The sequence below is a fragment of the Phacochoerus africanus genome, chromosome 12 (assembly GCF_016906955.1).
Source record: "Phacochoerus africanus isolate WHEZ1 chromosome 12, ROS_Pafr_v1, whole genome shotgun sequence".
In the NCBI taxonomy this organism is placed as follows: Eukaryota; Metazoa; Chordata; class Mammalia; order Artiodactyla; family Suidae; genus Phacochoerus; species Phacochoerus africanus.
In genome coordinates, this window is record NC_062555.1 from 36,367,024 (window position 1) to 36,381,510 (window position 14,487).

The 14,487-nt window shown below is 41.7% G+C and overlaps 1 protein-coding gene across 4 annotated transcripts; it reads left to right on the forward strand.

Annotated features, from left to right (window-relative positions):
• Positions 1–3,380: 3,380 nt before the first annotated feature.
• On the forward strand, positions 3,381–13,913 carry QNG1 (Q-nucleotide N-glycosylase 1). Of its 4 annotated transcripts, none has more exons than XM_047755196.1 (5): positions 3,552–3,654; positions 4,072–4,167; positions 4,663–4,922; positions 9,535–9,730; positions 13,175–13,913. In XM_047755196.1, exons 3-5 carry the CDS (start codon positions 4,749–4,751, stop codon positions 13,348–13,350), a joined length of 546 nt encoding a protein of 181 aa, XP_047611152.1. In that variant the 5' UTR covers positions 3,552–3,654; positions 4,072–4,167; positions 4,663–4,748; the 3' UTR covers positions 13,351–13,913. The 4 variants fall into 4 exon arrangements, with proteins under 4 accessions (XP_047611151.1, XP_047611150.1, XP_047611152.1 ...); XM_047755197.1 differs by having other exon boundaries at positions 3,592–3,654; positions 3,877–4,167; XM_047755194.1 differs by having other exon boundaries at positions 3,476–4,167.
• The last annotated feature ends 574 nt before the right edge of the window (positions 13,914–14,487 follow it).

Here is a 14,487-nt window from a genome sequence, read left to right on the forward strand (position 1 = left end):
AACCCGAGTCCACATGGATACTAGTCAGCTTTGTCTCTGCTGCGCCTCAACAGGAATTCCAAAAGTTTGTTGTCTTTTGACTGCTTTCCTCCTATTCCCCCCTTCTCCCACTTCCACATGTTTGAATTTCAGTTCTGGAAATTTCTTTATACCGTCTTTAGGCAGTGCAACCACTCTCTGCTTGATGACTTCCAGAACCCATTCCACTGACAGCTCAGCTCCAGCTTGTAGCAACCCTGAGCTAAGAAGGTGATTACCAGACCAATATGTTGTGTTATACTTCGAAGTGAAGGATGAGTTCAAAATTGTTCAGAGATCTCATTTGTAAAGCAGTGTAAACACTGAGTTTTGGATGATGAAGAGAATTTGGCAAGCAGAAAGTGATAATCTCTAATACCATTCAAATCAATCCCTTATGACATTTAAATCTTGTTTGTAATCTGGTAAAGGGACAGCATTGGCACTCAGCAAAACGTTCAAGGACTGTGTGGCTTATTCCAGAATGTTGTTGCATTTTTTTAAGACAGCAAGGGAAGCAAGTAGATTATTGGTTTACTGTAAAAGGATATAACTCATGAAGAGCCAGATGAAAGAATTGCACAGGGTAAGGTATGTGGGAAGGGGTGTGGAGCATCCATGCTCTCCCAGCATGTTACTCTCCCCAAACTTCACCAACCTGAAATGTTTGTATATGTGTGTTTTGGCTGCGCCCTCAGCCTGTAGAAGTTCTCATGCCAGGAATTAAACCCATGCCACAGCAGTGACAACGCTGGATCCTTAACCACTAGGCCACCAGGGAACTCTGTGCTTTTTTTTTTTTTTTTTTGGCCACCCCATGGCAAATTCGAGCTGCAGCTGTGACCTATGCCACAGCTGCAGCAATGTTGGATCCTCAGCCAGATCCTTAGCCAATTGCACCAGAATGGGAACTCTAGGACTATTTTTTTTTTTTTTTACCACCCCCATGGCATGTGGGAATTCTAGCCTAGAGGCAGAACCTGAACCATAGTAGTAACCCAAGCCACAGCAGTGACAACACTGAGTCCTTAACCACTAGGCCACCAGGGTACTTCTGACTTCTTTTTGCATTTCTTTGGGGGGCCGCACCAGCAGCATTTGGAAGTTCCCAGTTTGCTATCAAAAGAACTGTAGTTATTTCAAGCTTCATACCCTGAGGATGCTGTGCTACACCACCTAATGGTAAGACAGAGGGATTCCTGAACAACATCAGAATTCTGCTGAGAAGGAAGGAGGGAAAGGAAGTTGAACTGGTAAAGAATTCACTTTTTTTTTCCCCTTTTTAGGGCTGCACTGGAGGCACATGGAAATTCCCAGGCTAGGGGTTGAATCAGTGCTGCAGCTGCCAGCCACAGCCACAGCCACAGCAATGCAGGGTCCAAGCCACATCTGCGACCTACACCACAGCTCTGGGCAATGCCAGATCCTTAACCCATTGAGTGAGGCAAGGATTGAACCCGCATCCTCATGGGTACTAGTCGGATTTGTTTCCACTGCACCACAATGGGAACTCCCAAGTTGTTGATTTTTCTGTCAACAAGCCTCAGTAAGAGAAAATAGCCTAAATTATTTAACCTCTTGAATTTTTCTGCCGATTGCTAGATTTTCTTGTTAATCAACTTCTTTGACTCCCAACATTTAGAACTGGAAACATTCCAAGTCAACAGATTCATATTTATTCAACAACTGCATTACTGTGCTAGGACTTTTTCTGGAAGAGCAAATTATAGTGAAGACCGTAAAGCTCCTTATTCTTACCCAAATAAGGAAATGAAGCTGTTCTAGAGGGATGAAGATGTTCTGCTTCCCTAGGGACACAGTTGTCAGACTTAAAAGTTCTAAAGTCTCCCCAAATTCAATAACTAGAGCTGACTACTGATGATTATGATTATTATTTTTTTTCTGCACCCATGGAATTCAGACATTCCCGGGCCACAGATAGAACCCTTGTCACAACTGTGACCTGCGCCACAGCTGTGGCAATGCCAGATCCTTAACCCACTGTGCCAGAAGAGAACTTCCTACTAATGATTATTTTTAAGTTGATTTTCAAAGATTCGAACATTTTAAATGGAGATTTAAGTCTTTCCATGGAGATTTAAGTCTCCAAAGAAGAATACATGCCTCTAAAATTTCATCGATAGGCAAACTTGATCATCACTAAACTGACTCCTAAACCTCTCATCATCCTGCTAGGAAGTTGTTTTTTGTTTGTTTAAGTTTGGGGCTGTAAGGTGATACTTACAGGCTCTAACAATGTCTCATTAGATAAAGATATGTAATCACAGTAGAGCCATGGATGTGGTCACCACTTGACCAGGATGGTTGGCATTGGGGAACTTGGGAAGCTTGGTTCGTAGAAAATGCCTTTGACTTTGAGATCAAATCTCAAGCCCATACCATTGCTGGGACCGGGGGCTAACCATTGAACCATTCAGCTCCTCCTGTAATAAGGTCATTACAAGTGCTGAGATCTGGTATTTAAGCCCAATTCCAGGCACGCAATATTAATTTGACAATTTTTATTTTATTTATTTATTTATTTATTTATTTTTAGGGTCTCACCAAAGGCTATGGAGGTTCCCAGGCTAGGAGTGGAACGGGAGCTATAGCTGCTGGCCTATGCCACAGCCACAGCCATGCCAGATCTGAGCCAAGTCTGCAACCTACACCACAGCTGACCCGCAATGGCCAGGGATCCAACTTGCCTCCTCATGCATGCTAGTCGTATTCATTTCCTCTGAGCCACCATGGGAACTCTCGTAATTTGACAATTTAATTTTTTTTTTTTTTTTTGCCTTTTCTAGGGCGGCTCCCGCGGCATATGGAGGTTCCCAGGCTAGGGGTCAAATTGGAGCTGTAGCCACTGGCCCACGCCAGAGCCACAGCAACGCGGAATCCGAGCCACATCTGCGAACTACATCACAGCTCATGGCAACGCCGGATCCTTGACCCACTGAGCAAGGCCAGGGATTGAACCCGCAACCTCATGGTTCCTAGTCGGATTCGTTAACCACTGAGCCAGGACGGGAACTCCCAACAATTTAATATTGTTTAATAAAACATTTTAATATTTATTTAACAATTTTGTTTTCTCATGCATTTTGCCAAACGTTCCAACTAATCCTAAACCTCCAAATAGGAGGAATTTAGCAAGATAAAGAGGCCTGCCTAGAGGAGTGAAATGGAGGGGTACTGCCGACCCTGGTCTTAGGGTGGGTCGGCCCCCACGCCAAGATCCGCGGTCATAAAGTTCGTCACGTCCCAAGTACCCGGATTCAAGGCGTCATCACGGGTGTCTCGCCCAAACTTCGCCCTCCGTGGAGAGGAGACGGGCGGGAGCCAAGTAAGGGCAACGCAGTACACGGGTGGGAGTCCTCGCGACTCGGGCCAGGGCGGAGAACGCAGGGCCACCTGCTGGAGGGAGGGTGAAAGCACGGGCAAAGGTGGTAAACCCCATGGGGCACTCACCGGACCCTCCGAGGCAGTTTCCAGACTTTCAGAACCGGAAACGGGTCCTGGGCGCGCGCCCCAGCGCGAGTGGGCGGGGCTGCCCTCCCGGAAGTCCCTGAGGCTTCGGCTCCGAGCGCGGCCCAGCGGTCTGCACAGGGCGGGCGCAGAAAGGGAGAGAACCTGGTGGGTTCTCCTTGCAGGTTTGGGAGGTGGGACCCTGTTAGGGCAGCGCTCCCACAGTGGGAAGGGACAGAGTGTCGCAGAGAGACCCCGACCCCTGTCCCGCCTAGAGAGGGACGAGAGTTTGGCCAGCCCGAGGGCCAAAGTGTCGGTCCCCAGTTCCTCAGGGGTGGGGCGGGATGGACGGGCTTCTGACGCCCAGGGAGTCTGCAAAATTCGTTGCAGAAAACAGTCGGGATGTGTTCATTGACGGCGGAGGCGTGCAGAGGGTGGCGGAGCTGCTGCTTGCCAAGGCCGCGGGGCCCGAGCTGCGCGTGGGGGGCTGGAAGACCCTTCACGAGCTGAACCCCAGGGCGGCGGACGAGGCCGCGGTCAACTGGGTGTTCGTGATAGACACACTCAACTTCTCCTTCTGGTCAGAGCGCGACGAGCATAAATGTCTGGTGGGATACAGAGGGAAGACGTACAGTGGATACTGGTCCCTGTGCGCCGCGGTCAACAGAGCCTTGGACGAAGGTTGGTGCCACTCCTCCGGTTCAGATGTAACAGCTTTGAAGTTTCAGTTTTCTGGGAGGGTCCCAAAGAGCGGGCTGGGAGGTGGAATAATGTGTTGATAAAGTGAACTGGAAGTTATGGCCAGTCCCTGTGCTTATTCCGTGGGAAATGCTCCTAGTATTTATCATTGTCGCAGCTAAGTATAAAAGTCAGTTTTCTAAAGAATGCCACTCTACTTTGATGACAAACGAGGAACAAAGGGACAGATATTATAACACATTTTACACGTTCCCAAATACACCTGATGTAATATTACAATTGTTAGAAGTGGATGAATAAGTACAGACAAGAAAATAGAAAATGAGGGATCTGCTCCGGATTTTTAAATTCAGCCACTTTTAGTGCATTCCTGTAACATTCATGTGGTTTCATATTAATTGTATGTTGAAAAAAAGCAAGGTCCTAATGGATATAAAAGTATGACATTGTTCATCTGCATTTTCTTTCCTCTTTAAGGGATACCAATAACTAGTGCTTCATACTATGCCACAGTGACCCAGGATCAGGTTCGGCATATTTTCCGTTCTGACACAGATGTCCCCATGCCTTTGATAGAAGAGAGACATCGGATTCTCAATGAGACAGGGAAAATCCTGCTTGAGAAGTTTGAAGGCTCTTTTCTTAATTGTGTCCAAAAAAGTGATAAAAGTGCACAGAAGTTATTGCACCTGGTGGTTGAAAGTTTTCCTTCTTACAGAGATGTGACTCAGTTTGAGGTGAGTTGCTTCTGTTTAGGAATCTCAGAATTCTTACTTATCTTCTCTTTTACTTCCAGAACTCACCCTCTCTCTCAATGGCCACACCCACAGCATATCCAAGTTCCCAGGCCAGGGATTGCATCCCAGACGCAGCTGCAACCTATGCCGAAGCTGTAGCAACAGCAGATCCTTTAACCCACTGCACATGCCAGGGATCAAACCCGTGTCTCTGCAGCAACCAGAGCCACTGCAATCAGATTTCTAACTCACTGATCCACAGCAGGAACTCCTCCAGAACTGCTTTTGGGAATAAAAATTTTAAATTTGAAATTTATTCCTTATGAAACAAAGGAACAGTAACAAAATTGTTAAGTAGTATTTCAAAGACATTACTTATTTTTTTTTTTCTTCTTGCAGCCGCACCTGCAGCTTATGGAAGTTCCCTGGCTTAGGGGTTGAATTGGAACTGTGGCCATTGGCCTATACCACAGCTACAGCAACATTGGATCAGAACTGCACCTGTGACCTATCTCACAGCTTGTGGCAATGCCAGATCCTTAAGGCACTGAGCGAGGCCAGGCTTTGAACCTGAAACTATGTTGGGTGCTCAACCTGCTGAGCCACATTGGGAACTCCTTCTTAATGTTTTCTAACCAGTGTATTTCCTTTATACTTTCATCTTTTTCTCTTTTTCATTTAAGATTAGACCTTTGATATGATGTTGTCACCTAGGGATAATGAGGTCCTCTTAGTACCTCAGAAGATGTACTTCATTGGATGAAAATCAGGATATACACAGTAAATTCTCTCTAATGAGTATTTCTTGTAGAGTTCTAATGTATATATCCTGTGTTTTCTTTTTCATGTATGGGGTATTCTAACAGTATTATTTACTTTATGGTACAAAAAATTTAAATAGGTGTACTTTTTCTTTTTTAGCCACACCCACAGCATAAGGAAGTTCCCAGGCCAGGGACTGAACCAGTGCCAAAGATGTAACCAGAGCCACAGTGGTGACAATGCCAGGTCCTTAACCTGCTGCACCACGCGAGAACTCCCCATAATTATTATCTTAGAATAGATTCCTAGCAGTGGAATTATTGAGTCAGAGTATGGGCAGAATTTTCAGGCTGATAATCATAAAAGTGGTAACTCTTCTCCAGAAAAAAAATAACAGAGATAACAAAAAAAAAAAAAAAAAGAGGAGTTCCCGTCGTGGCACAGTGGTTAATGAATCCGACTAGGAACCATGAGGTTGCGGGTTCGGTCCTGCCCTTGCTCAGTGGGTTAAGGATCCGGCGTTGCCGTGAGCTGTGGTGTAGGTTGCAGACGCGGCTCGGATCCTGCGTTGCTGTGGCTCTGGCGTAGGCCGGTGGCTGCAGCTCCGATTCAACCCCTAGCCTGGGAACCTCCATATGCCGTGGGAGCGGCCCAAGAAATAGCAACAACAACAACAACAACAACAACAAAAAAGACAAAAAAAAATAACAGAGATGATCAACAGGGGCATATAAGAGTACAGTTTTCCCTACTCCTTCATTGTATGGTCATGGTTGCTATATTTTTTAATCTTTAGCAAATTATATGAAAAAGAGTTGCAGTTGTTTTTAATGTTATTCTTATTTACTGAGATTATCATTCTTTCTCTCTTTTTTTGTCTTTTTAGGGCTGCACCCTCAGCATATGGTTCCCAGGGTAGGGGTCGAATCAGAACAGCAGCTGCTGGCCTATGCCACAGCCACAGCAACACCAGATCCAAGCCTCATCTGTGACCTATACCGCAGCTCACAGCAATGCTGGATCCTTAATCCAGTGAGCGGGGCCAGGGATTGAACTGCGTCCTCATGGATACTGGTTGGGTTCCATAACCCACTGAACCACAGGGGGAACACCTATCCATTCATTTTTTTTTTTTCCCCGTTAGTGTGTCTTTTGTTCCCCTCCCCCACAACCTCTCCACGAATCAGCTCAGCAACCCCTAAGAATGAAAAGGAAATAGGCGTTTATAGCATTTCCTGGCCCAAACTTGACTTCCTCTGGGACACTGGGACAAGGTGAGGCCAAACTTAGCTCCTGCTGCGCTAAGTGAATTTGGATGCACCCCTTCCCGCCCCCGCCCCAGGCACAAAACTATCATTGATTTTTTAACATTATGGACAAATTAATGAAATTTGAAAATTTTAACTCGGGCTTAGATCAGTGACGCCCCAACCTGGCTGTGCCATAGAAGCAGTTAGGAAGCTTTAGAATTCAGATGCATTTCAAAAGCATCACTCTCAAAGATTCTGAGCTAATTTTCTTAAGCTCTTCAAGTGACTGATTTACTCAGTAACTGTATGAAAGTCCTGGAGTTACCTGGTGGCTCAGCGAGTTAAGGATATATACACCATTGTCACTGCTGTGGCATGGGTTTAATCCCTGGCCCACGAACTTCCACATGCTGTGGGTGTGGCCAAAGAAAAAAAAGTCCTAATTAATAGATGAGCTTCCTTTACTCTGACATACTGATAAATATACATGAAAAGCATGAGCCTTGTTATATGTTAATTGATAACATTTTATATTACTCTTAAGCACTTATAATTCTTGACATTTCTAATTTGTTCATGATAAATCTGTTGCAGAATATTGACTCCTGGTTATAGGGCTATATATTGATAATTATTTTATAAAGGTACTATTTTGAAAATATTTTACAAAGTAATATTATGGAACATAGGGAATTATTATTTGGGGATTTACTGGTATTTTCAGGGATATCAGTTAATATTTTAGAGACATAGAATTTGATTACTAAAATCCATCAGCTAGTTAAGAAACCATTTTATGGGTGATTTGAATTTACTTTTAGATTCCTCACTTATTTGTTTTTGTATTTGGTTTTCATTTTAGGGTATTTTAAATCTTTATGATACAGTAGTTGGCTACTATGGAAACCATGCTTCTGATATGGCAGTTTGTTAGAGTATAACACTGATTTTGTTATATAAATTTGGTTCCTAGATTTTTCCAGTTTGCTCTATAAATCTTATTAAAAATAGGAGACATTAGCTGCTGTTATAGTAAACATGATGTAATAATTTTGTTGGATGCATGGTTTTATTTGTAAGTTAAGTTTTATGCCTTGTTGTTTAATAGACTAGACTTGAATTAGTAACCTAGTGACCATAAATCAGTCCAGTTTATATAGAAAAACAATTGCCAGATTGTCACATTTTGGTAGGTTTGAGGAGAGTATAGATTTTTCCCAAATGTTATAGGGATACTTCTTAGTGGTGATTTGTTCCCCTATCACTCAGTTTAATTTACAGACTTTTACATTATGTCAGAAAATGAGTGTATGTATTTGCCCTGGAAAACAAGATAGTCAGTTTCTTAGTGGTGGCCTGAGAAAAATTAGTTTACATGGTAAAAGTAAGTCTGAACTGATTACAAAAAGTAGACCTTAAGGTTAAGCAGTATTAGCTTATTTCTCATTAGGACAGGGTTTTGTTGGAGTTGTTTTTTTAGTAAATAAATCTATATTATCATTTTTGAGGAATTTTTATATGAAGCCTTTCTTTGAAGAATTTAATTTCATTTTTTATTTACTCACTTACGTCATTTACTTATTAAAACATTCTCCAAAGTGGTCAGAATGTATTGTGGGAGCCAGTGATACTGATTACTCACATTTAGCAGACTAACAGTTATAAAAGGTAATTTTAGATTGTTAGCATTGGTATTCGGACAAGGAGTAGATTGTAGTTATCTTTTTCCATAGTCGATGCTAATGAATATTTATAGTTTTACAGATAATTTTTAAGTTATGACCCATTATCTTAATGCTTGATAAAATTTCTTCTGTGCATAAATATAATTGGTAACTTATTTTGTTAAATATATATTTGTTATGATAGGTGATTTATGTTGTATATGTACTTACCTATTGACTGGGCCATTTACAAAAATGGTGAACGTGATAAATTCTGGCTCTTGATCAGTTGTATCTTTATTTCAGAAATAAGTTAATCACATTATCTGAAAGGAAACAGTTGAAAAATGGATATTGTTATTTTCTTTAGAAGTAAATTCAAGGATAATTATTTTCTTCTTTATACTCTTCCATATTTTATAAAATTAATGTGAATTATGTCTCAATTAGAAAAACATATATATGTGTTTTACTTCTTTTTTAATGCTTTTTATTTTTTCCATATAGCTGGTTTACAGTGTTCTGTCAATTTTCTACTGCACAGCAAAGTGACCCAGTCACACACACACACACACATTCTTTCTTATTTATTTATTTATTTTTACTTTTTAGGGCCTCATCTGAGGCATATGGAGATTCCCAGGCTAGGGGTCAAATCGGAGCTACAGCAGCCAGCCTACACCAGAGCCACAGCAACTTGGGATCCAAGCTGCATCTGCAACCTACACCACAGCTCACGGCAACGTTGGATCCTTAACCCACTGAGCGAGGCCAGGGATCGAACCCACAACTTAATGGTTCCTAGTCGGATTCATTTTCACTGCACCAAGACGGGAACTCTTGAAAAATGTTTTTGATGTGTGCCTTTTGAAAAAATATATCATACAGAAAGCTTTAAGATACCCAGGTAACATTTATATTCTTTTCACTCATTAGGGAAAGATAATTTCTTTTTACAAACGGGCCCAAATCCTTGTGGCAGATACATGGAGCGTATTAGAGGGCAAAGGAGACGGCTGCTTTAAGGACATCTCCAGTATCACCATGTTTGCTGACTATAGGTTGCCTCAGGTTCTTGTTTACCTGGGAGCCCTGAAATACTCTGATGAACTACTGGAAAAGCTTCTCAGAGGTTTGCCAGCTTAATTAAGACATTCTTTGTCATACTCTGAATCGTTGTTGAGTTTTTGTCTAGTTTAGTTTCTTTCACAAAAGGTCTAATTTCCTTAAAAAAAAAAAAAAAAAGAAGCACTATTATTGTTAAAAGCACATGTGAAGAAGAGGGGCAATTAAAATACAGAGAAAATTGCTTTTTGTTGTTTATGCTGTGGAATCTGAATATTGTGGGGAATCACACTATTTGAACAGCATCATTTCAGAGCCTCATAATAAAATGAAACCTAAATTTATGTCACATGAAGGTGAGCAACATTAGGACAGCTCACCACGCTTGTATTTAAAGAGTGTCTATTAAGCTAAAGAGACATGGTGAAATAAAAGGTGGGCTGAGAGATTGAGAGATAAATATGTACTGGGTGTTGAATTGCCACCGGCTTGCTATGCACAATCCACTCACTTTTCTAGGTTTATTTATTTATCATTGTTGGATTTGATTATTGATTCTCAAGAGTGGGAGCCTTATTATGATATATGAGTGTAGATGGTTGAGTTTGTGTGAAAAGTGGCTTTTTTAAAAACATTTCTTTGTGTAAGAAAAATAATCATATTGCATACATTTCATGTTAATTTCCTTTAGGTGTAGTATTTTCAGCTACTTTTTTCTTTATTTTTAAAAGAGGTAGTTGGTTTTCTTTTTGCTTTTTAGGGCCGTACCCATGCCATATGAAGGTGCCCAGACCAGGGGTTGAATCTGAGCCGTAGCCGCCAGCCTACGCCATAGCCACAGCAATGCCAGATCTGAGCCATGTCTGCAGTCTACATCACAGCTCACAGCAATGCGGATCCTAACCCCACTGAGCTAGGCCAGGGATCAAATCTGCATCCTCATGGATACTTGTCGAATTAATTTCTGCTACGCCATAATGGGAACTCCCTAAAAGAAGTAGTTTTTATGATTGGATAATTTTCTCTTGTGAAAGAGCTTTCAATCACCCAGAATAACACAGAATATAAAGGTGCCCTTATTCCTGTGGTTGCTTCTACCAGGTTTTTATGCAGCCTTGGGGTATCCATTTTGCCCATTTCCTCATTTGAAAAATAACAAGCTATTTTATGTTGTAATGCTCATAACCGGGTTCATTAATTGTTGGATACCTTTAAAAAGGACAACATTTGGGGGAGTGCCTGTTGTGGTACAGTGGGTTAATTAATGATCCAGCATTGTCTCTGTGTCTCTTTGGGTATAATCCCCCGCCCAGTGCAGTGGGTTATGAATCCGGGGTTGCAGCTGTGGCTCTTAATTCCATCCCAGGCTGGAGAACGTCCATAGGCCATGGGTGCTGCCAAAAAAAAAAAAAAAAAAAGGCAGCATTAAGCAATCCAGGCTTCCACTACAAATAGCCATATTCAGCTGATCTTTTTTTTTGGCCAGTATGCATGCTCATTCCTCTCTCTCTATACTGTCTTGTCTGGTTTCCCTCACTCAAATTTTCTTTTTTTTTTTTCAATTGAAATCCTACACAGCCACAAAGGCTTAGCTCAAATGCTACCACTTCTTCTCTCTCTCTTTTTTTTTTTTTTTAGGGCCGCACCTGTGGCATGTGGAGGTTCCCAGGCTAGGGGTTGAATCGGAGCTACAGCTGCCAGCCTATATACCACAGCCACAGCAACTTGGGATCTGAACCGTGTCTGTGACCTACATGACAGCTCATGGCAACGCTTAACCCACTGAGCAAGGCCAGGAATCGAACCCGAATCCTCATGGATACTAGTCAGGTTTGTTAACCACTGAGCCATGACAGGAACTCAGTCAAAAGCTACCACTTCTACATAGCTTTTCCTGACTCTTCATGATTTGTCCATGCCATTCTGAATTTTTAGAGCACCTAGTTGTCTCTGCTACTGTGAGAAAAACCCTGGTGAGAAGGAATCCCCCAGCATAGTTGTACAGAGTCCTCTGAATTTTCTTCTGCCCTCCATTTCACCTCCGGAGGCTCTTTTCCAGGTGTCCAGTTGCAGCTGTTATTGCTTCCATTAAATTTGGCTTCAAAAAGGATACTCTGCTATCCTTAGCTTTTGACATAGGGGGAGCAAATTCCCTTGCCCCTTAGTGTATTTAAGCAAAGTTGGAATTTTTTTTCCCAAAAAGTACTTCACTAGCAAACCAGAGGAGAAATAGAAACTATAAATGTAAAGGAGCATTTCTCTGTGTGTCACTGTTGTGGCTCAGGTCACTGCATGCCATGGCCAGAGAAAAATTTTTAAATAAAAAAATATCTTAAGTTGGAGTTCCTGTCGTGGCACAGCAGAGACGAATCTGATTAGGAACCATGAGGTTGTGGGTTCGATCCCTGACCTTGCTCAGTGGGTTGAGGATCTGGCATTGCCGTGAGCTATGGTGTAAGTCTCAGTCTCGGTTCAGATCTGTCGTGGCTGTGGCTGTGGCTGGCAGCTGTAGCTCTGATTAGACCCCTAGCCTGGGAACCTCCATATGCCTTGGGTGCGGCCCTAAAACGACAAAAAAATCTTAAGTGAAATATAGATTCTGGTGGCTTGACTAGATGAGGTAGAACCCTCCTTAACTAGCCCCCCATGATACTTCTTAACTAGGCCCCAATGATCTTCTAAACTTGAAGATCTTCTAAACTTGAAGATATGCTACACTTTTGTTCCTTCTCTTCTGGGTATCTCTGGGGTAGTCCTTGGGAGACCTACTCAGATTGCTGTCCATTTTGTTTTTAATCCATCTCTTCACCAGAGGCATATTTTTTAGCCAGTTATAAAGACTGGCAATGCAGTTTGCTGAATTAGGTTCTTCATTGTGATTCTAGGGCTGAACTGTAGGCCTCAAATGTTGGCCATGTTACCTTCCCTGAATCTAATCTATGTCAGTCCTCTCCAGCTTTCATTCTTTTTCTGTTTCAAAGTCCATGTCCTATCCCATACTATAAGTTGCTTATTAGTTTATTAGTTTCCTAAGGCTGACATAACAAATTACCATGAACTTGATGGCTTAAAATGACAAAACATTATTTTCTCACATCTTTGGAGGCTGGAAATCTGAAATTACGGTGTTGGCAGGGGCATGCTCCCTCAGAAGGATCTTGGGAAGAATCCTTCCTTGCCTCTTCTACCTTTGTGTGGCTGCCAGCAATTCTTGGCATTCCTTAGCTTGTAGCTGCATCTCTCCAACCATGGCTTTCTTCCCTTTGTGTCTCTTCTGCCTCCTTATCCTCTCCTTGTTTTATGAGGCATGCAGAAAGTCCCTAGCCAGGGACTGAATCTGAGCCACAGCAGTGACAATGTCGAATCCTTAAACACTAGGCCACCAAAGAACTCCAATTTACAATTTTTAAATGAGTACTATTTAAATACTGTATTTTGTCCTGCAGTAAAGTTTTAAGTAGATTTCATTTCCTCAACTATCAGTACTTCTTGCTCTTTTTTCCCCTTGTAGGAGAAATGCTTTCATATGGAAGTAGACAAGAGGTGGAGATCAGAGGGTGTTCACTTTGGTGTGTTGAGCTGATCCGGGATTGTCTTCTGGAGCTTCTTGAAAAAAAGGGTGAAAAAATCTGGTGGAGAGATCAATTCCATTCTTCTGGATTATTACTTGTGGGATTATGCCCGTGATCACAGGGAAGACATGAAAGGAATTCCGTTTCATCGCACACGTTGCATATATTATTGACCCACCATGTAAAGTAATCCTAAGAAAACTCTGCATTTTTATGTCACATAATTATTTGTACAATTTTACTTTGATACTAAGAGAAAGTGAAAGAAGTGACAGCAACAAGGAAATTGATTATCCAGTTCTCTCAAAATATTTTTTCTAACATACCACTCTGTATTCCCAGCTTTATCCTTTGTTTGCTTGTTTAATTTTGACTATGTTTTCCTTTCTGTGGACCCATGACAGAAATAGTGAAAGGAATTTAATGCTTTCTTTAAATTTCTTAAAGTTAATCATGCTTTATAATGTGATTAGTCTTCAGTGATAATATTGCATCCATTCGATTGGTATCTTTTTTCAAGGTTTAATAATTCTCTATATACCTTAATCACTTGATATGAGAGAGAGTAGGGTCTTTGCTGTGTGAATGCTGCTGTTTTTATAGAAATCAATTTTGATGGATTTTTTAAAAAGTTTTGTTGCTAAATACAGTGGGCTTTTACATCTGATTTTCAACTTAGGATATCTGTCTAGTGATTTGTTTGTTTGTTTGTTTGTTTAGAATAACTACATTGGAATTGATTTTTTTTTTTTTTTTTTTTTTTTGCTTCTTAGGGCTGCACTCTCAGGATATGGAGGTTCCCAGGCTAGGGGTAGAATCGTAGAATCAGAGCTGCAGCTGCCAGCCTACACCACAGCTCACAGCATTGCCACACCCTTGACCCACTGAGCAAAACCCAGGGTTGAACCTGCATCCTCATGTATACTAGTCAGGTTCATTTCCACTGTGCCACAATGGGAACTCCCTGGAATTGAATATTTTAAAACTTTTCTTAAACCTGGAATGAATGATTTCATTAAAATAGAGTTTACCACATATAATTTTAAAAGGTTTACAGTGAATTTGATTATTTATGTTGTTGAGCTCTCATTACCTACCAAGCATTCATTTCTACCTTCACCTCCACCTTCCTTCTAATATAATTTTGGTCTTTTGTTACCCTCCCTGTGACTTTGTGTGAACCAGAAAAAGCTGTCCTTGGAAGTTCCCCTGGAGGTGTCACGGGTTAAGGATCCAGCATTGTTGCAGCTGT

Excerpts from the sequence above, each read along its gene's own strand:
- QNG1 (XM_047755194.1), top strand. The coding sequence starts at position 3,831 with ATGGACGGGCTTCTGACGCCCAGGGAGTCTGCAAAATTCGTTGCAGAA. Across the intron at positions 4,923-9,534 it reads GAGATGTGACTCAGTTTGAG|GGAAAGATAATTTCTTTTTA; the intron begins GTGAGTTGCTTC and ends TTCACTCATTAG. Across the intron at positions 9,731-13,174 it reads ACTGGAAAAGCTTCTCAGAG|GAGAAATGCTTTCATATGGA; the intron begins GTTTGCCAGCTT and ends TTCCCCTTGTAG.